This window comes from Acyrthosiphon pisum, chromosome A2, assembly GCF_005508785.2.
Source record: "Acyrthosiphon pisum isolate AL4f chromosome A2, pea_aphid_22Mar2018_4r6ur, whole genome shotgun sequence".
Taxonomy (NCBI): domain Eukaryota; kingdom Metazoa; phylum Arthropoda; class Insecta; order Hemiptera; family Aphididae; genus Acyrthosiphon; species Acyrthosiphon pisum.
In genome coordinates, this window is record NC_042495.1 from 92534898 (window position 1) to 92561806 (window position 26909).

At 25.0% G+C, this 26909-nt stretch overlaps 1 protein-coding gene across 1 annotated transcript; it reads right to left on the reverse strand.

Moving 5' to 3' along the window:
* Positions 1-7003: 7003 nt before the first annotated feature.
* On the reverse strand, positions 7004-26553 carry LOC100163798 (leucomyosuppressin-like). Its single transcript, NM_001162702.2, is given in 3 exon segments — positions 7004-7749; positions 9290-9526; positions 26478-26553. Coding segments are annotated over 2 exon segments (327 nt in total). The 5' UTR covers positions 9516-9526; positions 26478-26553; the 3' UTR covers positions 7004-7648.
* Positions 26554-26909: the final 356 nt, after the last annotated feature.

The window sequence follows — 26909 nt, forward strand, 5'->3', positions numbered from 1 at the left end:
TTATAAAATTCATTATAAATTAGTAACAACTAACAATAGATGTACAAAATAAAATTTATAGTATGCTAAGCAGAGGCGCCGAACCTATAACCCAAGAGGGGCGACCGCCCCCCTTTTTTCGGGGGGTGAGGTCGTGGGGGTGCGTGGGTACCCCAGCAAACTACTTATGAATTATGCTCCTAATAAGCTATTAATGTATACATATGCAGCACTGAAGCAAGCGTAAACGGAGGTGGAGGTCCGTATAACTTTTTACTTGCCCCCCCCCCCCCTTTGAAAATATAGCTCGGCGCCACTGATGCTAGGTATGTATTTCGAGCAGTGTTGGGAAAAGATAACCAAAAAATCATCTGGATAAGATAACAGATAATTCATTCAAAATGTATCTAGATAAGATAAAATACACATACATTTATCTAGATAAAAAAAATTGATAATTTGTTTTTAAATTATATTATAAATATTGTAATTTATTATTAATTACTAATTAGGTAATATTTATCAATTAATAAATCCTTAATGTTATTTTTCAACTAAAATAATATACGATTTTGTTTTTAATACAACTTGAATAAAAATAAAATAACAAAATAAAACTCACAATATTTCAGTAAATATTTCTTTTTTAACTATAATAATATTGATATTTGGAATCACTACTTGATTCTCGTAAATTATTGGCTATTTCAGTATTTAAAAATATTCTTATAATTATATTATTTATCTAGATAAATTACCACAGATAACCATTACATTTATCTAGATGAGATAATTAGATGATATAATTATTTTTATCTAGATAAGATAATTAAAAAGTGATCGGAAATTATTATCGTTCTACTTCATTTTGGATAACCAATATGGTGTCTAAAGGAAACCCATTTTGATTGGTTCTGCATTTCTTATTTTCTACAAAATAGATTGCTGGAAAAGATGCATTCTACTAAAAAATGTCTGTGTATTTTTCTGTGAAATATAGCGATTTAGTAATTTTCCAATCCTGATGTAGTCTCGTCATTTTTTTTTTTTGCCTCAATTTTGTCGCACCCCAATTTTAATCCGTCTATTGTTAATTCTGTTCTACAAAAGTAATCGGAAAATTCTTGTATTTAGTTACAAGCTCTTGAATAATTCCCCGCAATGGTGACCGTTCTCGATAGAATGGCCCAGGTGCCGCAGCAATACGACATGCTACATCCGCTGCAGTGATAGTGGGCATCGCTTACGGTGAGCGACAATTATATATAATTAATAATTGATACAATGTGTGAATTAATTCATAAGAAATTATTGTAATAAGTACCTATGTCCTATATGTACCTATACAGTATACATATGCGAAACTGCGGGTCAGGCCAGTCAGGCCATGTTCTGATCTAAAACTGAGTGGTTAACATATACTGACTTAATAAAATTTAAAATTTAAATAAAAACTTATTTTGTAATAAGAATTTTTTTCATATTTATCATCGGCGTGTCCTAATAAAATTTCCTAGTTTCACTTATTAAGATATTGATGAATTGAAATGGAACATAATGGACCATAATCTTACTAACTTATCGATTTCGTATAGACCTACAAAACCATTTTTAAACTTTCGAAAATTATAATATTTTGAGTTGACTGTATTAATAATTTTTTAATACCTACTGGCTACTTTAAGTCCGATACTCGGGCAATACGAGTTGATATTTATTATGTGTAGTAAAATTAAATAATATATTTTTATGAAATTCTTTTTTATCATAGGTACCTACCTATATAATTTATACGTTGTTACTTGTTATACGTTAGTTGATAAACGAACCAATGACGTTTGCTTCGATGCATCGGGGCCACCTGAATTCAGTCCACAATCGGGCATCTCTGTACTCCGGACCATTCTGATTACCAAGCGTTGTAATTCAAATTGCTGTGAAAGGGAGGCGAGAGGGGGTGAATTTATAAGTTGCGACGTGACATTCAATAGGAATTTTAAATTTTGCTATATTTGGTGGAATGTTTTTGATGAACGGCAGTCTTTATTTTAGAATTTAGACTTATCTATAATAATATGATTTGATTGTCTATGTGTTTTATAAAAAATGTATGGTAAAAGAAATATTATATCGAACATGCATTGCCTATTAAAATAATTTAAATGCAATATTCAAATTTATGAGTGCATAAAATCATTAATTTTTAAGATATATGTAGGTAGGTACTTATATTTTTTTCTAAATTATAAGTTTATTATTTATTTATGTTCATTACAAATAGAAAGAATGCATGTTGTAGAATTGATACTAATTTAGATTAAAATCGTTGTTTTAAGGCGATACGTTTGACACTCATAATGTGTATGGTAAAAATAATAGATACTAATAAAAGTGGCAGTTACCTACGTCAATTATTATCATTGGCTGGATAAATATTATTAAACTGTCCGTTCTGAAGTGTATTTAACAAAATAAAACACTTATTATTTGTATGTGTGAGAATATTACAGTACTTTTAATTTATTTTTCTTTAATTAATTCTGTTTGTTTAAAGTATCTACTGTAAAGCACTGGACTGCGAATTAATATGTGGTGAACAATATAAGATAATTATATGACGTACTACTACTTACATACATATATATATATAAATATACACGCCATATGTTGTTAGATATTTAGGTACCTATCTAATTCTATTATTTTCGTATAGGTATTTATAGACATGTTAAATGTGATCAAAAATGAATATCGGATATTATTAAGGTATAAATTATAATTCTAAAATGTTAAGCTTCTAAAAGCTTTACGTGTTTATAGTTTGTACTCAATTAGTTGTTAAATAAGTTAAGTATAGTTATTAGTTACCACTTTACCAGACGCAAATTATTAAATAACAAAAAATACTACGAATTTCCATAATATTTTTATTTTTTTTTTAATTTAAAATATATGATTAAACTACTAATGATACATTATTATTTACTCTTATTTTATTATTTTTGTATTTTTAAATTTAATAATTATGGAGAGAAAAATTGATATTTCAAGTTATTCATATACTTAACAATTTCGTTTTATTTTAATAAATAAAATTGTTTAATTTGATTAGTTGTATTTAATGTAATAATGAAATGGTTATAATTAATAAAAATAATAATGTCAAAATTCTTATAAAAACGTGTCACATTGGTCATATAAGTAGCTACTGATTAACAGAATAACTCACTAGAAATGATGATTGACGGTTTTAAAAAGTTTAAAATAACTAGCTGTTTATTAAATGCTCCGATGTATCGATGTATTTATTTTTTAAATTTTTGCATAAACAAAGTTGGACGAGAGTACTGGGTATGTATTTTTCTAGTTATAGAAAAATATTCTAATATAATATTATGTAATAATATTATGGATAATACCTTTATTACCTATATATTTATATATGCAACAATATGCTGTAGAGAGTTTACTTCAAATTGCCATATGTACATTTTTTTTTAACAATATCGCAATAAATAATAATACAAAAATAAAATGTAGACTAAGTATAAAACAATATGTGCGAATAGTAAACCAATATTATCTTTCTTGCCAGGTAATTTAATTTATATTTATGTTGGTAAATATATTTATGCAATATAATATCGTAAAGTGTTTATAATATTACGCGTCATATCTACTCTTTATTTTTTGGTACACAACAAAGACGTGTGTGTAGGTATATAAACTTGCATTTAAACGAATTGTTCAACACTACTAGGATAATACATTCTTTTTTTTACGTACATCTTCGTGAAACTATAATATATTGATATATAACATTATAAGTGTACTTAAAATGTGATATAGATTGCCCTTCTAGACGCAGGTTACCGATTACCGGTATTCGCGGGCGCCGAATGGGCAAAGCATATTATTTTTTCCAAAGGAGAAAAAATACATGCAATATTTTCCTCAAAACTTTTGTTTTATGAAAAAATAATAAAATAATAATTTTATCGGAATATTGAAAACATTATATTATTAAAATATACAGACTTGGAGAGCAAACTGATTTACGTGCCAGCATAAAAAAGTGCCGGAGCAAACGTCCGCGAGCGTGGGGGAAATGTTTTGCGAACGTGGTAGAGAATAATGTAAACAATCGCAACGCCAAATTTTAGAAGCAAAAATATATATGCCATATATTATATACATACACAGACACGATACCCTATATTTTATAAGCATGAATTATTTTTGGAAAACCGGAAAAATGTTCATATACTAGTAGGTTAATAAATCCTGGTATATACTCGAGAATAGAGATTATCAAAAATATGTATAACATATTATATCGTCATGTCGATCACTATATAATAATGCATATAATAAATTAATAGACTGGAAGAAACTTTTTCGTCTGGTGAAAACATATTTTTATGCCACGCACATTTTTCAGTTGCCATTATTTTATAAAAACAAGCAATATACGTATCACTCTTCGTACCTATACTTAAAACGACTTTACATAATAATTACTAATTAGGTGCATTATTGTATGCCACCCGTCTGCCTTGTACGTTTTCCTTTTGATAATTTCACCAAAACCTTATAAATTAAAATTAAAAGTATTAATATCTGTATAAAGTTGAGGAGTACCCACCTACTTACTTAACCTACTTATGAAATAAGACGCTTATTTGATATTATTTACCGAACGGAGTTCAAGCGAATTTCGTCAAAGTAATCACACAAGTTTATAGGTACCTCTTTTATGATGGATATATACAAAATATAAACTAAACGAAGTATAAGTATATTATATTTATTGAGATTGAACATTTTTACAGTAGTAGCAGTTATATCCAACGTTATATTTTAAAGAAATGATATCATATTTAATATGCGAAGAGAGTGGCAGCGCACTATTTGTTTTCTTCATCCTACTCGTACACCACGTCATAACAAAGTTGCGTTCAGCAGATCCAATTTTGTGATGTTAACTTTTAGCTTTAATGTATTAGAGTAAACTAAACTATATATTATCGAACTTAATGTTTGCAACGTTATACTGCGTGTTTTTACGATATTTAAATTTGTGTGTAGTTGTGGTTTTATCAGTTCCTACCTATAATATTACAAAATTTGAAAATGTTATGTCGCATAACAATATTTAAATATCGTTATAAATCCAACGATTCCAATGTATAAACACGGATAGGTACTGTTCTTAACTTTAAGTTTAACGATAAATAAATTAACTTTTATACTAAAGCCATAACAACACAAAATTGTTTCTGTTGAATGCAAATTTTCTGTGTTTGGCATAGGTCAGAAGGTGAATAACAAACATTCAGCTGAAATCCTCTTAACGATAATGTTAATGTTAATAATATTATTATAATTTGTATACCATAATATCGTTGTGTGCCATAATTCATAATCCAAATATTGTAGAAGTGTATATTTACTTATTAGTTGAAAATAAAAATGCCTATCAAATTTCAAATCAATTCTGTACCAATAGGTAATACGCTATAATATTTGTTGGTATGATGTCACAATGAATTCGGTAAACTCGAAAAACCTGTACATAAATGATAACAAAATCAATTATTTTGGAAAGATTGACGTTCTGAAATGTTCAAATGTTTGATACGATATATGTACTATTGAATTGAAAACCTATTTACTACTTTCAGACTACCTACTTGTATTACATTCAGACTATATAGAATATATTATTATATCTATGATATTTTTCCGCCCTAATTATTGATGGAACGTACAAACGTCTTCGATATAATTGTATAGGTATTATATAAATAAGACGTAGAATGATATCTTTACATTGACATTTTTTTTTTTTATATAATAATTTAAATTACATAGCTAAATAAAAAAAAACACAAGTAGGTATGCTATTTTGTGAAATTATTTAGCGATTTTTCTAACTCTAAAAATTACATTCGATTTGGAAATTTTGTTTTAATATATTGGTGTTCTATTGTAATTTTAAAATGTATTATTATGTAGGATCCTATAACCAATACTATGGAATTCCATTCAATACAGGTAAAATAGGTAGGTATAATATATAGGATAATACTATACCTTTATTACTCTATAATCTTCAACTAGCTAATGGGGTGGATGGTTAGTTGACGGATCATACTCCATCTCCTTGTAAAAAAACCTTCGACATAACATAACGTTTACGTCCATTGTCCATATGAAATAACAATTATATGATAGATTTGAATCATTTGTTTTGGGTGTTGTTCATTTTTACCACTAATTCACTAAAAAAAAAAATTTACGAGACCATCACTAAACAAATTTGTGCGCAATATACATGAATAATATTTAATATATTGAATATATATATATGTTATAGATACACGTTACACGATACGGACAACATAATTTCAGAAATATAATATTTAACTAGTGAGTTTTTCATAATACGTTATAGGATAATTTTTATTATCTTCTTACTAAAGAGCGAATTAACGACAAATTACAATCATGTACATATTTTTTGCGAAACATTTTTATAGACCTATTAAGGTACCTACCTATATATATATATATATATATATATTGATTTATCCGTTTCTTAAATTGTAATTTATATTTATTTGATAACAAAATTCTTCTACTAAGTTATTGATGATATACTTTACCATTCCTAAATTTAATACTCTTTGATAATTACTTTTAATTAGACTGCGTGTTCTCATGAAATTAAATTACCCCGAAAAACTTGTTGTTCTGATTTTTTTTAAATATTTTACAAAGTGACAACATAAATAATATTTTGAATTTATTCATAAAAATAGATGAAGTTTATTCATATCCAAAATCAATATGTTTTGAAATTATTCTGCGGAATTGTCTATAAGACAATAGTCCATTCCATCTGTCACGAACAGTATTTTATGAAGACAAATAGGATGATTTGCATTCGCTTGCGTAAAACATTCAATGTTTTCAATTTTGTACTTTAATGGAATAGAGAAAAAATAATGTAGAACAAAAGTATTTGTGTAATTTTATTTATTTATATATATATTTAAATATATTTGTATAGTTTTATAATAATAATAATAATAATAATAATAATAATCGTAATAATAATTATGGTTAACAGTTATTCAATCTATATAGTGTACCAAATAAGGTCTATTCATATTATTAATTATAGAATAATAATATAAATATAACATTTTACGATGTTTTCTTACTAAAATAAATAAACAAATAAATAAAATACAGCAGACTAGTATGTTATTTTAAGTAAACATGAGCAGATATTCAATCCTAACGAGGTAGGTAAACAAATAATAAATTAAAAATAAAAATAAATTAAGTCTTAAATAATGTGATCACAATAATTTTGATCTTATTGATAAGTAGGTACTAAAATTCTACATTGCTGGGTATGCTAGGTAAATCAACACAATTTACGTGAGTAATAAATAAAATGTAAATACAAACAAATGATCGAAATGTTAACCTTAAAATAGTTTTCTTTTTTATGGTGTAGATATAGTAGTCTACGTTTTTTATTTGAAATAACTATATATTTTTTATTATATATGACACACACATATAATAAAGTTGTTTAGGATCTAAGAGAAGAAGAAGGAAGTTATCTTAAGCATATTTTAAAAAGGCGTCGTATTTAACGTCTTCTGCGACCGAATCTGAGGAATACGTGGTCCAGGTCTTGGCGTTTATCATTTTGCATCGCTGTATCGACCAATCCATCAGACATTCTGCTGTCTGTGAAAAAAAAATCACCTAAGTATTATTGTTAATAATGTCTGTAGTAGGTATGTATAGTACATATATATAATATATAATACACAAATAATTTTGAACTAAAATTACAGTCATTATATTGACTATTCATTTTAGATGTAAATGTTAATAATGCAAAAAAAATTAAATATTTAATAGTATTTTCAGGCACATTTAAATAATTTAATAAAAAACTCAAGAACCTAATTAATATAAAATATTAAAGGATATGTAATGGAAATCTCTATATTTAGATATTTATAATTGGAAATGCAACAGTTCCTATTTATATAAGAATTATTAAAAATGAGGTAAACGGCTAAAAAAGGTATACTTTTATTCTAGCTTATAAATATAATTTTTTCGAAAATGTAGTTAATATTTATGATATCAATATATGGACACATGATATTAATTTACTATAATATATTTTCGTAGCGTGTAATATGTGTTTGTTATTGGTGATACACAGGTACCTGCGACCTACCTATAGAATATATTTTGTATAAATATAGGTTTCTTTATTCCTTATATATAGACAATACATTTAATAGGTACTTAAAAACCAAATATGTTTAGACGTTTAGTTGATGTTATATTACATAAAATTATCAAACATATTGTTATGTATTTAATATTTATGTACCTACCTATATATATTGTTATCTTTTCCATGCTTATAGTTGAACTATATAAATATATAATATACATTTAATGTGCCTTAATATTATGTCTAACATGTGTAAAGTTTAAACAAAAAAATTTAATTATGGAATCTGATAACTTTCAGATAGTTGGCAATAAGCTGCTATTAAATTATTTTCCCAGATAGGTTGATCGTGGATGTAAAATCATTAATATGTTTATATGTATCTATATTTTATGTATCGTAATTTTTATCAGAATATTTGTATGGATTGGGTTAACTCCTCCTGGTAGAAGGGCAAATAATGGAAAATTACGTTTTATCTTACAGCACAACAATAATAATATTTTTGTAAGATGCACTAGATTTTTAACGCTTTAGGATTATAAATTAGTAACGCTTAGATAACCTAACCATGCAACGTGAAATGTTTATTTTAGAAAAGTGAGAATGTGAGACAGTGAATATAGGTATCGAAGTGTATAATGTGAAGTCGTAAAACAAAATGCTGTTTTTTAAACAGCTGGTGGTGTTTTTGATCTATCCATGTCGAACGCATTTAGTGTTTATGCGATTGATAAGACGCGACTGCTATATTTCTGACAATACTGTTTTCATTTGTTGTTTTTCCTTTTTAATGTACCTATATTCATATTATTTTACTACGTTGCGTGGTAGGTACCTACTCTACTATACGTCTTATATTATTTATTATATACCTATACTTAATACTGTATTCTTATTATTTCTATATTACATAATAGCACTATAATAGTACATAATCATAATATATATTATGTATATTATACATTTATTATTTGTGCAAGCATTGGGAATGTGCAGTATATATCGTGTACGCTCGGGAAATGTACTCACAAGGCATAGGCATCGGGAACTGTTTGTCTTGGATGAATGTTTCGATGGCGTTCGATAGGGTGCGGATGGTGGACAAAGTCAAACACGCTTCTCGCACCTTGGGCGGCGCGTCCTCCAGCAGCCCTGGCATACACCGCGTGGGGAGGTTGTTTATCCGGCAATCGCAAACGCTGGCCACGACCAGTAGCACCAGCACGCTAGTCAGCATCGTCCTGTACGTAGACATTATTTTTCTTTCTACAACAATCAATACGATAGAGTTTATAAACATTTCCGCACTGCACCGCGTGTTACATAATATATTATAGAGACGAGATAGGTACACAATCATTGTTTGTCACGTGTGACTTATCGACAAGGAATACAGTCCTTTAAAATATAAACTATATACGTCTGTACGACGCTTTGTACATTTAGTCTGTCGCTGCAGTGTAGACGGTTAATATTATATTACAAAAATGTCGTCGACGCACACGATAATAATATTATAAGTGGGTATAATGAGCATTTTATTTGCCGACATCGGCAAAACGCAAATACCTACCTAGTTGATCTCGCGTCATTCAAATTCCACAAACTAACCCGATAATATAATATTTGGTCATCGTGGATTTCGTATTAATTATATTTTGATTATATCACAACCACGAGAGATAGCCATGCGTGGTATACTTATACCGTTGTACACCTACGCACTATACACAATATATGTATCGTCTCTTGGGTTATTCAAATATTTAATTTTTGTACCCATGATACTTAATAAGTATAATATGCATAATATGCAAGTATACACAATTTGAAAGTCATTTAAATCACTGAACTCTGGAGTGATTACTGCAAACTGTAATTTTATAAATATTTTTTTTAAGTCTTGATATGGTTATAAATTAAATGCTGTATAATAAAACTCTTTAACATAATTCATTTATAATACTATTTTAAGCAAAACATTTTGAAATATGATAATAGCTAATAATAGCTATACCTATGTGGGTTATGATATATGATATTTATTAAATTTTATTTTTTATTAATAACATTATTTTGTCATTTGTCATGTTTACATTCACATTTTGATATATCTGTAAATGGTTATTTGTACCAACGAAATAATTTTATTTTCATTCTCAATACAACTTATATTTTTGGCGAAGAGTTTTTTTTTAACCATATTGTATTAAATTTAATAAACGAATGTTCGGTAAATAATCTTACTTGACTTGTATGTCCTCACGATAATAATATATGTCATACGAAATTAATATCTTTACTTCCTTCACCTAAGTTGAGTATTTAATATTTTTGACAAATGTCAAAATAAATAATAATTTTTCAAAAATAATTAAATCACTTTATTTGTTATTAGTTTTATTGTTGTTTGATTAAATCCTAAATAAATAATTAAAACGGTGAAATCGCTCTTCTGTATATTATAGTTGGTTTTGAGTGTTACAAAATTGATTTTTAGATAACTGCGTACATTTTACCGTTTTGCTATAATTTATTTTTGTTTTTCTCGATTATTATTTATCAAATAAAATAGAAAAGTACTAATTTTGATCTAGGAAGGAACCATAGTTAGATCCAATTTTAAATATTTAATTTAAGTGCTAAAATGCTTAAATATAGTTTGCAATAAGATATGTACGTTTTTTTAAAGATTAATTTTACATACTTTTGTAAAGTATAGATAATAAATTGCTAAATAATTACTTTATAAAACTACGATCGTATAATATGTCTTAAATCATTAATTTCAAGTCTTTGCTAAAATACATAACACCTACGACTCCAATAATGTGAATCACAAAACTCCATATATTATACTAAGGTCTGATGAGGAGAAAGATAAAATTGGTGACAATATTCCCAAATAAACATTTATTTTTTGTCACCAGAGGATTTAACATTTACGTTTGATTTACCGAGTTCTGACATTGGTAATGTCGGCGGCGTGTATAAATTCAACCTCCACATGGCACATATACGATTTACAGATATGACATACTATACACCCACATAAGCTCTTTATACTGATAATTCCTTAAATCCCGTTACAATTAGATGACCCCGCAGAGTTTTGATTCGAACTTGAAAAAATTATACAGTAATTGAGAAAAATAAAGTACATCTGTACAAAATAAAATGAACCTATTTTGAGGTTATGCAAATGTGTCGGATGTTAATGAGTTATGTCAAATAAATCTATGAGATTTGAGACCAAATGAAAACATTTTTGTCTTACCGAGAAATTATAATGGTTAATGTGATCCTTTTTAAATGAGCTAGTTTTGAATAAACACGTTATTTACGTATGTACCTATAATATCTTCGGATACTAACAAAAATAATAGGTAGGTATAGGTACAAAACTTTTATTCACCATAATATACTTATTGAGTGCAAACGGTCAATATTTATTTGTTTAATATAAGATAAATTAATTCTATCTTTTTTGTATTTAATGAATATAATAGTACCTAAAATAAAATTAGAACAAGATATATAGCTATTATGATTATTATATAGAGACATAGAGTACGGATTTTTAATTTTTTCTACTAGTTCAAGCTATAAACGAGAATCCTTATACAACGTAGAATAAATCTAGGTATAACTTTTTATTTTGCTTTTTTATGCTTTCTTGATATTTTTATAGTGCTCTTTAGAGCTTTAGTAGGCAAATTATTAAAAAAAATATATATATTTAAAACATATTTTTTGATCGAACAATATTGTTTGATTGTCAAAGAAGATGTTTGAGTGAAAACCATTTATTGTACAATGAAACTTACTTAGAAGAAATAGGTAAATTATTTTGGTACTATTATTTTATTTATTTTTTATAAATTATCTAAAACAGTTTATATTAAATTTACAGATTAGCCATTGAAAGATAAATTACAGCAACATAAACATGATTTTAATTATGAAAATATTTTTAAAACCCAATCTTAGTTAGGTAATAATAAACATTTTTTTTTTTTTAATTAAAACCAATTTTACTGTTCATTTTTAATACGAATTTTAGACTTCTATTGCCTTATTTTAAATGATTTTTCTATAGTTTCTTAGTAGGTATTTATAAATTCGTACTTTAGTTATAATACTCGTATTATAGATTTTGATTTTAGATTTATGTATTTACGCCTCTGTGGGTCAGATTCAAGAATAATTAAGGAATGATAGTGCCTCTTACAAGGATATATAATGATTGGACTGTATAGATAATTTAATACTAATGAAATATAATAAGATATTACTAACGAAATAATTACTAACGAAATAATTATTATTAAAATAAATAATATTTACTCGTAATGACGTAGTTTAAAAAAATATTAATAAATGTTACAAATGTATATGATAAAAAAAATCAAGTTATTATAGTATTATATTTTACTCAACAGTTTAGTCTTCATACCGATAAAAACAATTGTTACCCGAGGGTAAAAATAAAAATAAAATATTTAATAACTTTTGAGTTTCCTTGAAAACTTTTTAAGGTGTGCTTTAAACAAATAAACTTAGGAGCAACTTAAACATTCATTAATAAATTACCTGTGGGAATAAAAGGTTATTAATTATTATATTGTGTGATGTAATTGAAAATCAATTTTTCATGAATATAAAAAGTATAATCAAATATAAAATTAACAATCTTCACTCATAAAATAATATATTCACACATTATGGTGTTTGATGATGTCCATTTTTATAATTTAATGAATTCAAATCTAATCGAAATGATTTTTTATGTAAACTTATATCAGTATTAAAAATTAAAATACAGTTTAAAATATAGTTGAATACTTGAATAATTCATTGATCAATTAGTATGGGTTATAAAATTTCAAGTTTTAAACACAATTCTAGTTTAAATCATAGCAAAAATTCCAAACTATGAATAGCTGAATTACTAGGTATTAATAATTTAACTTAAAAGTTTTTTTTAAGATAACCATAAAATCATATATTAATTAGGTACGCGAAAAATATAATATTATTTGTTGGTAGGTACAATTGTACAAACAAGGTTAGACTAGGTAGGTATATAATAATATATTACTAGTAAGGCTAAATTTATCTTTTGCAAAATAAAGGAAATAATGCGGTTTTGTTCATTATATTTCAATTAAATTTAGCAAATTTATTTAATAATAATTTATGTCGAATTAAAATTTTAAAATTTAGATCACTATATAACGTGATAACCAAAAAATGTATTAAAAAAAATTACTAATTAAATGACGTACCTAAAAATATCATTAACACTTCTTAATTGCAACCTTCAATCAAAAACATTTTCACTTGATATTCATAAGCAGATTTTATTCTATTAATAGTATATTTTATACATGCGTCTAATTTGTGTAATTGTTATTCTGGATGAGTATAGTTAATACGATAACGTGTAGGTATAATGATTAAATTTATTCCGAAAAGGAAAATATACAATACCCTTCTTAAATTGTTATTTTTACAGAATATTTTGAATAAATAAAGTTGAGTTTTTAGAATATTTTTCCAAATAGTATTGGTTAAAAATTATAGATGTCAGTATGTCACATCTACTGCAAAATACATTCTGTTGTAAAATGTATATCGTATATTATGTTTTATCAATTCCATCAAGGATTAGTGAAAAATGTTATTAGCTATGTGTTATATATTATCCCTATAAGCTTTAAGTGACTGATTGAAAATTTTAGGATACCAGAAACTCAGAACGTAATAATAACTGACGGGAGTAAATAAAATATATGAGGGTTTAAGATTGTTTTGATATCTGCAAAAAAAAAAATAGCTGAAATTGTATCTTTGATATTATATTTATTGATGATATTTAAATTACATATATTAATATAATAAACAATAATATATTTTAATTATTCTTATTTTTAGTAAATTAGTAAAATCATAAATTATATACATATATTCTACTCGTGGAATTTGGACCTTCGCCCTTATAACTTTACGAGTTTTTATAGTCTCTCTCATAGATAGAACCTACGATAATCCCGATAGGCCCTTCCGTGGTTTGTAATAGTATTTGATTAAATTTGCGGTCGGTTTTATTGGTCGGGAATTCATATTATAGGTCTAATATTGCTATTTTCAAAATTAGACTATAATATGTTGTTATAGTAACCATGTGTTTTCTGCGAGGTAATATTAAAGTGCATTTTATTTAAAAGATTATAATATATTTGACAATTATTATTTTTAATTCTGGTGTTAAAACTAAACAAAACATAATTTACTGTTACAATCTAAATAACGATAACAATCTTTAAAATAAACTCGAAAGTTTAAAGAACAATACTGTAGGTATCAATGGAATTAACATAAAAGAAAATATCACTTTAAATTATCTGTAGTGCCCAAAATATTTTGACCGAAAAGACACGTACAGATTTAAAAACATTTTTAAGAAGATACTGAACATACATTTCTCTAAAGTGTTTTACTGAATTTAAAACAAGACAATATTAATTTCTATAAAATATATTAACAACCTTCCTATTTTACTGAGTGTTTGAGATTAAATCATAAAAAAATTAATGATAATAATAACCGATTTATATATATATATATAAATATATTTTATTATTTAAGTGTGTACTGTGTATATATACAACCGTTTTCCAATAGTTCGAGATTATAATAATATTTAGAATGTAGATGATCAATAAACAATGTATTGTGAATTGTGATAGGTATCTAAAAGCAATAATAAATCAGCTAAAACCGTACTTGATAAAAATTCTTCAAAACATTTCCTTTGTTATCGCCTTATCGGCATTCTTACTCACAACTATGGAAACTTTTTGAAAAAATTGAAACATTTTATTCTCAAAAAACTAACTATATTTGATTATGAATTGACAAACAGTCACATGCGTTTTTTTAGCACTCCTTGTTAATGAACAAGTGTTTACGGAAGATGATATAATAAAAGGTTGTTAACATTAATAATATATTATAGTGGAAAACTCATTGTAAAACCAAAATTATATTGTTCGATTCACTTGGAATTTAAAAGTTGAATAATTTCTAACTATTGAAAAAGTAATTTAAAAAAAAACTTTAAAAAAATAAGATATTATAATATTATAATTCGTTTGAGATATTGCAGCTAAATAAATGGCTGATTGTAAAATTTTCGTTTTTACAATAATAGTAAAAAGACAATTATTTTCTTACAATTAATAAGAAAATAAAAAACAATTATCCAACCATACCTTCACAATGTACAATATCGTTCAACTTTCTAACTACGCAATACCTTATAAACTGAACAACCTTCGCTACGAGATTCGATAATATTGCTTCTTGTTAAATAACGTCCAAATATTAATTTAATAGGAAATAAGATATTTGGCTATTATCCTAAATTACTTTCATTTGAAACAGTGCTAATAACTCCCGCAGACTATTAATGACAAAATTATTACCCAAGCAATTGTATTTACAATTAGTGAAATTCACGAAGATTACAATTTGTCATTCCTCTAAAACTTCGAGATTCAACTGAATGAAATTCAGTTTATTTGGTTTAACAATTCAATTAAAATGTTGACAGTTTAGAATGTTTGACTTTTTATATTATAAGAATCATAATAATATATCATAATTTATAATATGTGATTTATTTCATTAAATCCTTTTATCTTTTAAACATGTTCCCGGCATGCTCAATCCAATGCTTATTTAAACAAGCATATAATATTTTTATCGCATTTATAAACAAAAATATTATTTTAAAACTAAATGTATGTTAGGTGCATTTATTTACTCTTGGGATTTTTTGTGAATAAATTTAAAACATTTTTTTAATATGTGAATATTATGTTAATATTATATATTATGTTACAACCGAAATAATTTAAATTTGTCTGTTCGTTTTGATGTAAAAAAAAGTAGGAAAGAACGATGGTGGAATTTCTTTCAACTGAAAATTGGTTAGATGATTGATCGTGAAAGTACGGTTACGACAGAAAAGCAACAAAATCGTTCAAGTACAGTCGTGCGTATATTTTTATTTCCCGAGAAGTATGATCATAAAATAATTTAAAAAAATAAATCTTCTCTCTCGTCTTGTTATAATATATATCCATATTGTATTATTATAATCATGATTGTAATTTTATCTAAAGTAATTTAAATAGTATTATAAATATAACATTATCATGTTTAAAAGTTTTATATTGGTCGCTATCTACTTAACGTCTGAAACTTTTAACTTTTAAAATGTAAATAAAAAAAACATTTTTTATAAGAATCAATCAAGTTTTTACTAAAGATAATAAACATTAAACATACTAAATATGAATTATGTTTTGTTTGAAATGTTTTAAATAGTAAATACAATTTATTATAACAGAACACTTACCTATAAATGTATTGTACTTTTTAAACATAAACGATAAACCTACCTGAGGACTGGGGGTCCTAATATTTAATTAGGTAATTTAAAACATGTTAAAGATTGTTTTGCTAGTTTTGAAATATCGGTAAAATGCTAGTGTAAACATTGGCGATGATCAACTAAAACCACAACTGTATGAAAATTCAGAATTGTATTTTAATACCTACCCTTCTTTCTACACAAAACTATAGTAAAACATAAAATAAATTATATAAATGTAAAATTGTTCATAATTTGTAAACTGTTATTACATTTTAAAACCTAATACTTGGTAATTTTGTTACTATACGAAAACATCTGTATAACATTTAGTAGTAATATTTAAAATAATAATGTTTAAAAAGGTTTTTCTGAACATAATAAATTATTCGTATATAGTTTTAAAAAATTTAAGTCAATATAAAATTAAAAAAACGCGGATTCAACATAACATTAAGTTGTACGTTTTTAAATGTGCTTCAAAAACTTGTAATCATGAAATTAAATATTTAATATAGTTAATACTTGAAGAAGAAATACACTTGATAGTAAAAAACAACACATTGTAATTGAAATTTAAGAACACGGAATGAGTGTCAGGTTCATTGAATGGCTTATATCAAAAGAAACTTTTGAAAATATTAAACATAAGCACTATACATCATGTTACAAATATAATTATCACTTGAAGCTAAACAAATTGTCTGATTATTTTTTATATAATAATAAATTACCTACAATGTAATTTACCATTTTAATTAGAATAACATATTATAGATACTACAAAATATTATTATTTTTCTTCCAAAAATATATTCATCAATCAAGTTGATAATAAAATAATAGTTGTTTGTATGAATAATACTTAAAAATGTAATATTACAAATATAACCCAATGGCCACTGCAGTTATTGCTGTGGGTTTATTTAAACTAGAAAACTACTCAATTTTTTTTCTCATTAATGTTATCAATAAGTAAGTAGGTACCTATCTACTTATCTAATTAATAACTTAATTGATGTATTAAATGTATAACGTGATTTATTTTTAAATTTCCATTGTCTTAAAATTAATAGTGTTAAATAATGAAACGTTAAACATAAAAAAAATTGTCAAAATGTATAAAATACGATATAAACAATATTCAATAAGTATTATTATTTCTGCGAATTTAAGATATTATTCAATATAAAAGCTTTAATTAAGGTATAATGTACATTGTACAATGTACATAAGTAAATATTATTTGTTGTAAAATAATTTTATAATATCAGAATTTAATTTAATTAACTGAATATTGTGAAGATTTATTATTTTACGAAGTTGCATTCATTGTTTAACAAATTATTCATGTAAAACCTTTTAAGAAAATATGCTAAAATTAAAATGAAAATTAATATAGGTACTGACATTTTAGTACCAACAATATTACCTATATAGATACTTTTTTTTTATAATTTTTTTTTATATATTATTAGTTATTAGTTACTACTAATAATTTGCCTAATATGTGCACAGAATATGTTTTAAAACTATTTCCGACCATTTTTTTTAACAATTCATATACTTTGTATTATAACGGATTATAATAATTAATTTATAATATTATAATGCAGAACTACTGAATATCAACAAATTACAAAGTAAAAGCTTTTGATTGAAATATTGTTTTCAGTAAGAAATATGATCTGCTTACATGTTATTTAAAAAAACTTAATCCACAAGCTTAAGTAGGTACTCCAGTGGCTCATATGAAAGGTATTTTTAGTTTGTTTGTGATTTGTATACATTTTAATTAGATCATATGGAATTAATGCTTTAATAAAAAAATTTAAGCAGTTTACTAAAATAAGTAAAATAACAGTTTTAATAGGATTGAAATAAAATAAAATATATATCTGTACCTAATAATATTAATAAAGTTTATAATTAAGTCTAGAATTTATGCTCAATGGTAGTATGTACTAGAATAAATGTTACATAGTCAGTTTAGTACAATATGTTATTTACCATTATCAATATTACGATATTAATTTTAAAAAAAAACCCTATAATTCATAAGATTTTAATCTAAAAAAAAATCTATTTTTTAACAAATAATTACCTACCGAATGTTATGATTAAGCTAATAACCAAATCATTTAAATGTTAAATTATTCAGTGTAAACAATAAATACGTACAGGTACATAAAAGATATAGAGCACGATTAACTATAACCATGGTTATACAGGTAGGATGCATACCTATTAACTAACCATAATATTATTTATTAAATTAGAAGTAAATATTATTACCTATAATATAAAGGATAATTCATTAAGCACGCTCACCTCCATTTTTAAATTTTAATAATTAATTTATTCAAATTCTGTTTTTTTTAGAATTTTAAAATATATTTACAGACCATATTTTCAAACTCTTGAGATTTTTTATAGATATACTTAATTGAAGTATTCTGTAGTGATACAATTTTCTGTTTTTCAAATGAAAACACATCTCTCCCCCCCCCCTTTTAACTGTAAATTATTTAGTGGATCATTTTTTCGAAAATGTTGATGTACCTGTTTCAAAATCCGAATGAATAGGTAGTTTTTAGTTATTAAAATGTTTATATGATAATGGTCATCAAAAATGTTTTTACAAAAATACAAAACAGATATATAGTTGAATCTAGTGTTTTAATTATAATACTAAATAGTAAATTATAAATATTTTTTAGAGCATTATTAATGATAACAATTTTCAACTGATCATCATAGTCCCCATATCTCCCATACCCAATATCGCGAACCTATTATCTTTTGCAGACAAAATTAAATAACTCAATACTTGTTTAAATTTTGATTTAATACGTCAAAATTTTCAGAAAAAATTATCTGCTAAATAATATACAGTAAAGGAGGATTCTCATTTGACAAACAGATACATATTTGTAATCCCGCAGGACACTCTTTAAGTAGTACAAAATATCTCAAGAATTAGATACTACGGTCTTTAGAGTAAGTATATTAAAAAATCCAAAAATCTGATTTTGAATAACTGCATTATCGAAGAAAAAAATGAAGTGAGAGTGCTTGATGAATCATCTTGTACGATAAGTAAAAACAAAATAAAAAATCAATTGTAGTTTAAAAGCTATAAGTTTTGTTATTAAAAAAATAAAAAGTATAATACATTTAATGAATAATAAATTATATCTTTTAGATTACCTAAATTGTGTAAGGGTTAAATTTAACACATTTTAAAACTTTTATCGTTTGTAATAATAAAAAGCATAAAAGTTTGAATATTTATTTCAATACAAATGTTATATTTTTATTATTATTTTTTTTTTTTTTTTTTTTAGAAAACTGCATAAAACACATTACGAGTTATTCTTCTGAATGCATTTTACATTTTATTAATTTTTGATGAGATTTGGGATTAAAAGATTAAGTCTTCGCTTTTTTTTTCATGACAAAAGTGGGGGATGAAATATATACATGTTATATAGATTAACTTGTTACAAAAATTAAAAGGCAATGTATGTGGAACGTAGAACATTGTTTAATTTTACAAACACAACACGGTTTTCATGATTAAAATCAATCAAATACATCAAATTATTAATTTTTTTAGTCCATTTATATTTAAAATTTGTTGGAGAAAAAACATTATTCATACTTGAAAAGCTTAATAAATTCATTGGATTTTTAATGAAAATAAAACAATGTGAATACCCGAATCGCATTAGAAAAATTAAAAATTAATTACACGATATAGATTAAAAAATCATACGAGTTATATACAACCATACTTGAGCAATACTTTCAAAGTTTCAAAATATGTATTATGTAAGGAGAATAAACAAACCCAAAATAATATAAAATAAATATGAATATAAAGAAAAACGATTAAATAAAATAATCTATGGCACTGTGGCACACTAAACAATTTTACGTTAATAATAATATGGTAGGCGTAGAGTGGACCTAGCCTAATCTATTGGTTACCCGCGTGTTCAAAATAAAATATAAATGGGAAGTAATTAGTAATTAGAGTACTATGCACGAACGAAATAAAAATGATATAAAGTTATTGATATTGTCAGTGGATAATTATTAAGACCTTTTTTTTTAACGAGTAGCCATATAATTATTAAACGCCAATAAATTATGAATAACCACGAAAAGGAGGAATACCTACCTATAATGTTTTCAAGTATGAAATAAGATCATTTTTATTTTTTAATTCTTTTCTTTTTTTTTGTGATCTATATATTATTATATACAGATAAATAATTTTAAAAAATCACACGCTACAAGTTTACAAGCACGCTAACTTTCTGCTTTTATATGTTCACACTTCACAAGTTAATTATGAGTAAATTAAATTAAATTTAACCACTAATCAATGTTTTATCGCCTGATCATACTGATCATAATGTCATATTTAAACTGACATCATTGTTAAAATGGAAAACTTATATAGATGACTTACCACAAATACTGCAGGCTAACTGATTGATTGTGACTGCTATAGTTAATATTGATATACAATACCTCATAATATTATGTCCGAATAAAACAATGTCTTTATTTAATGTCAATAAAAGGATATGTTAAAGACAACAGTACTCCAATAATCCAATTGTACTTTAGTTATATATAAAATTAACAGTGTTCTTAGTGACCACATCAACAAAACTTACGGAAGACCGCAGATATAAACATAACTCTAGGCAATATTTTAACTATAATCGGAGTGTAAAATACATAAATGATTAGTTGATGATTGTAGATTTATGACTATTTTTTTATTTGCCTAATTACTATTTTATTTAATCGACTAAATGAGAAATTTTTTTAAAATCATAATTTGTGTTTTCATGCGTTTTATATTTTAAGTGTAGTGTGTAGTATGTATATTAGATACGGCAATACGGAAAATATGATCGAACTTAGGTCAGTATATTTTTTTCTTTTATAGATGAATATTATAAAATTATATTTGTATGATAATAATTAAGAGTACATAAGGAATATTAGATAAATTCAACAAGCAAAGTACCTATTTCATATTTGTTTCAACTTTCAAGCGACTATGATTAAAGTACATAATCATATTATTGTTATAAGTTCATTAAAAACAATTATTAATAATTTGGTAATAACTAACAATTATAGGTAGGTACCTACTAAAATATAGTAAAATATAAAAAAATTATTCGTCAAATTTTGAACGATTTTAAACCAGTTAGAATTAGAATTTTTTTTTTAATGTATGTTCAATATTCAAGATATTACATGGTGTATGTAATTTTTAAAATATAAATGGTCTTGTCAATAAACATTTATATTGTGTTTACAGCTGACAAGCTATGTATGTGTTGCGCCTATTTACTTGTCAATCATCGACTGCCGTTACGCATCGTATGACTTAATTTTGACAGAATCGACAATCGATTACTTTCTATCATTTATAAATATATTTATATTGGCCTACAGCGACAAGACAGACGAACGAGTTCGATATAGATAAGTAGGTATTACATAATAATATATAACAGCACATTTATTTTTATTTTTGATACTCAATACCGACAAAAAATAATCTTATATATTATATTTAGTATAATTTTTAAATTATATATTTCTGTGAATTAACAAAAACAAAAAATAAAACCGGATAATTAACGACTACAAGTAGTAAAATCTATATATTTTATAATAATATGATATTTTCATAATTTATTAAAAACTTTCTAATTCAGCAGTTTTAAAATAAAGAAAATTTTATCAACAGTCTTATGAAAACAATTGGAAAACCGATTTTAGTTTTTGGCATTTAGGGGCTTTCATATAATTAATACCTAGGTAGTAGGTAGGTACTAGGTACATATTATTGAACTTAAACATTTCACAGTATCTACCTACTTTTATTTCATAAAAAAAAAAACCCACTTTAGTACTTTACATATTTTTAAATTTACTATTATTTTTTACCATACGTCATATCGTTCCATATGATGAATAATTTTCCGTTTAAAACATGTAAAATCGACCATCATATATTGCAATACTTTTGAAAAGTAATCAGCAACGTTTATGTAGCTATGATGTGGGAAAATAAGATCGCTTTTAAACCTTAACTATGCACCAACATGATGTTTCTCGAAGTTCAATTTAATACTTTTGAAGTTTAGGGTTGTGTAATGGGTTTGTCATGTTTGAAGTGAAAAATCTATTTTTCAGTTCTCATATAAATCATGTATCGATATTTATTTTTTAAACGTTTAACAAGTTTTAATTGAAATTGTGTTATTTAGATTAAAAATTCTAGATTAAAATAAAAAAGTTATAGGTAAAAATAATTTTTAAAAACCAGTTCAATTGTTCATATTTTAGTTAATTCTGTTTAAAATGATATCACTTTATATAGGTATTGAATTATGATAATTTTACTGTGTACCTATTTATCTTTATATATATAATTTAATTAAATCTAAAAATATATTTTAACTACTGTGTATGTATAATCTGTATTATGTGGTAAATAATTATGAATAATATATATTTTTTATTACTACTTCAAGGGTGATTATAATTGCAACGATAAATTTACATTTTATTTGATTCTGTTACATTTTTTAAAGCAACATAAACGTTGATATGATTATGTGCAAAAAACACGATGGTTCGTTATTGTATATTGAGATTTTTAATTTATTTTCAATAATATTTTGTACCTACGGTAGGTACATACAATAATATAATATACTGAGTAGTAAACGAATAAAATAATAATGCAAATTTTAAATCAATATTTTTGTAAATTTAGATTTTTGCGAAATCTTACACAAATCCTACTATTTGCTAAAATATAATAATATAATATATAATATTATATAAAAAATATACGCTGACTTTAAAAAGCGGGATACTAGATTATTTTTCATACATTGACTGCATTTATATTATGTCTACTATTGTCTACTTGCTTTTTATTAAATTCTTTTAGTTGGACGTGTTTCGATCTTTTTATTATTTTTTATTTAGAGTCAATTTTGGTAAGTGACACTGACGACCGTTTTAGAAAACAACAGAACAACACTTCGAAAGTTCACCGTTGTATTAAACATTAAACAATTATGTATTTATGTTAAATACTATTTGAACGGTACTCGGCCAAGCCGTTATTAAATGAATATAAAATATTCGAAGGGTAATGTTATTTATATATCAAACAAGCAATATAATTAATAAGTTCATAAAAAAGTATGATTTTATTTTATCTGCTTGGTAATGTATGCAGGATTAAAAATATACGCTCACTTCATGATTTTTTTTCAATGCTAATTTAGTCTAGTTTAAATTTTTTTTAACAATACAAATTGTAGATAAAACAAATTCTTTCTGTCCTAAATAATGATCATAAAAATATTATAGATTTATAAACTATAATGAGAATTCTAAAAAATTGTAATGAAATCAAAAACGTACTTACAACTAATTTAATATTTTTATTGTATCTTTTATTTTACAGCCGTCTATAAAGAAAAACCATTTAAATGCATAAGACGTATCGTCAATATATTTAAAAGAAAGTTACACTTGAATAAATTTCTCTACTGGCTTCCTGGTTACAACTGTCTTTTTGGTTTAAATCGACAAAAAGTATACTCCTAATATAAAGTATAAATATACAAATGTTTGTCTAATTTTAATTAATATATATATATTTTTTTTGTTTTTTGAGGTTCTAGTTGAAAAGAAGAAAAAATTAAAATTCATAAAATGAATGAAGTAATACTTCAAATTAAATTGTGTACCGATTAATATGTGATATTTCAATATAGTTGGACATAAATTTAAAAATTAATCGAATCTCATTAATATGATTTTAGGTTTATTTATAAAATTAAAACGTATCTTCCGATTCTAAGATAGTTGGGAAAATACATTTTTGACACGCATCATTCTTGTTCATAAGATAAAGGTAAAGGTCATTCATTCATTACATCCATACATAAATTCTTTGAATTATAATCAAATCCATTGTCCTTCGTCTTTCCAGTTATTTCCCTAGAAATATTTCCTGCGGGCGCCCTTGACTAGTGCCGTTTCATAAACACACGCGAAACTAGGCCAACTATCTTAAACCATTGAAATCTTCAAAGACATAATATCATAATGGGTTTTATGACTGTCGATAATTCGATAATATTCTGAATATAATTGTTTTAGAATAATTTTCAAGTCTAACTTTAACAGTGAATGCAGTTTGAATTAAAATTCGGAAAGACAGACTAATAATGACGTAAGACCCGGAGAAAGTAAGCGACGTTTGATCGTTCAAATTTCACACGCACATTTAAAATAACATTGTAAATGGCAAAAAATTATCGAAATTAAGAAAAAAATGTTCATACAATTTTAATTATTACTATTATTAATAGAAAAATATGATATTGTGTACAGTGTACCTATATGTATTTATTTTTTAAATTTAAACATTATGATAATATAATGATTTTGTTTAGTTGTTTGTGGGTTCAGTAATACAGTAAATTACACGGTTTCATTGCTATATACGTATGACGTTACGATTAGATGCCACCTGTCTCATGCGGGTTTACAGCTTTCTGACTTCGTAATACTAAACTAACATATTATTATCATTATCGACCTAAATATCACAATTCACAAATCTCTAATTTGAATTTTGAATTGAATGCAAAATAAACACAATTGTTTAAATTATGAGTCTCAAAATTAAGACATATATTTGTTATCAATAAAATACTGAACTTAACCTGTTCTCGAGTTTACTTTCATCGTATTTGCATTAATTTTACAAAAACAATAGTTTAAATTAATATTTATTTATTATCTTTTTAATTTATCATTAGGTATCATTTTGAATTTTTATTTTTAAAGACTATTATTAAAAAACATAATTAACCAAAAGTGATATTCATATATGTATTAATATATTTTAATAACCATTAAATTATATATTTTCTCATAACAGTTTTCAAATATATTTTAACAAATTAATAATAAAATATATTTTTTGAACTTTGAAAATAATAAATACGTTTTAACATTACTCAAATTGAAAATCTTGAATAATATTCAATCCGTCTTTATACATTCTAAAATACATTTACTAGTTAATTCAGTTCAATAATTATAACCGCGGATTCATAATTTTGAATAAATGTTGTAATGAATAAATACAGTATTTTGTATAAGATATAAAATAATAAATTAACTAAATAGTTCTCACTGATTATATTTTTATTAATAATGATTTATTTAAATTGAATTAACTAGTAATAGATACGTGAAATCATATTTTTCTATGGAAAGTTTAATGTCGACAGTGGCGAAGGATACTTTACTTAAATTATTACATTAAGTATTTTTATAGTTTCCCATCACGAAAAAGGGGACATTTTTATCTGTTTTGATTTTAAATTAAACTATTTATAATCGATGGTTATGAGCATAAAAAGTGTATTAAGACTATTCATACTATTCTAAACTAAATACTTGCTGTATATATAATTACCTATAACTAATATTATTTATTTAAAATAAATGACAACAGGAAATATTTTGTATAAATGTTTGTAAAAAAAAAAAATATTTTTACTCAACCCAATTTATTATTAAAATAATAAAATAAAAATTCTAATAAAAAGGAAAAGAATTTAATATTTCATTTATACACCGTGCGGAAATAATTGTTTATGAATATTTAATATGTATGCGTAAAAGTTCACTTACCTTTGGTTTAGTGTTGATCAACAACGATCGAGCTTGTGACGAACGCGAGTAGTCGAAGTGTGAGATGGTAAAAGACGACGGGATATCCGAATGCAGTCTCTTATAGCTCCGGAACTAACACCTACTCACGCACGCTCTGTGGCACTTGTTGAGCGCTTGTTCGCTTGTTTTATTGGGACGCGCATACCCCAAATATTTCCGGCCGGCCAATCGGCGGTACTACAAGATACAAGCTATTACACTCTCAATGAATTCACAAAATATAATGACGCACGAAAAATATTAGACTGTCATATACATATAGGTACGTATATTTTGAAGAATTACACGAAAAAGTGATATTCATAATATCTATAATATTATATTAATTAATGTAGAGCTTGCATCATATTAGTACACTTAAAATTATTTCAAATCATGTACCTACGTGCA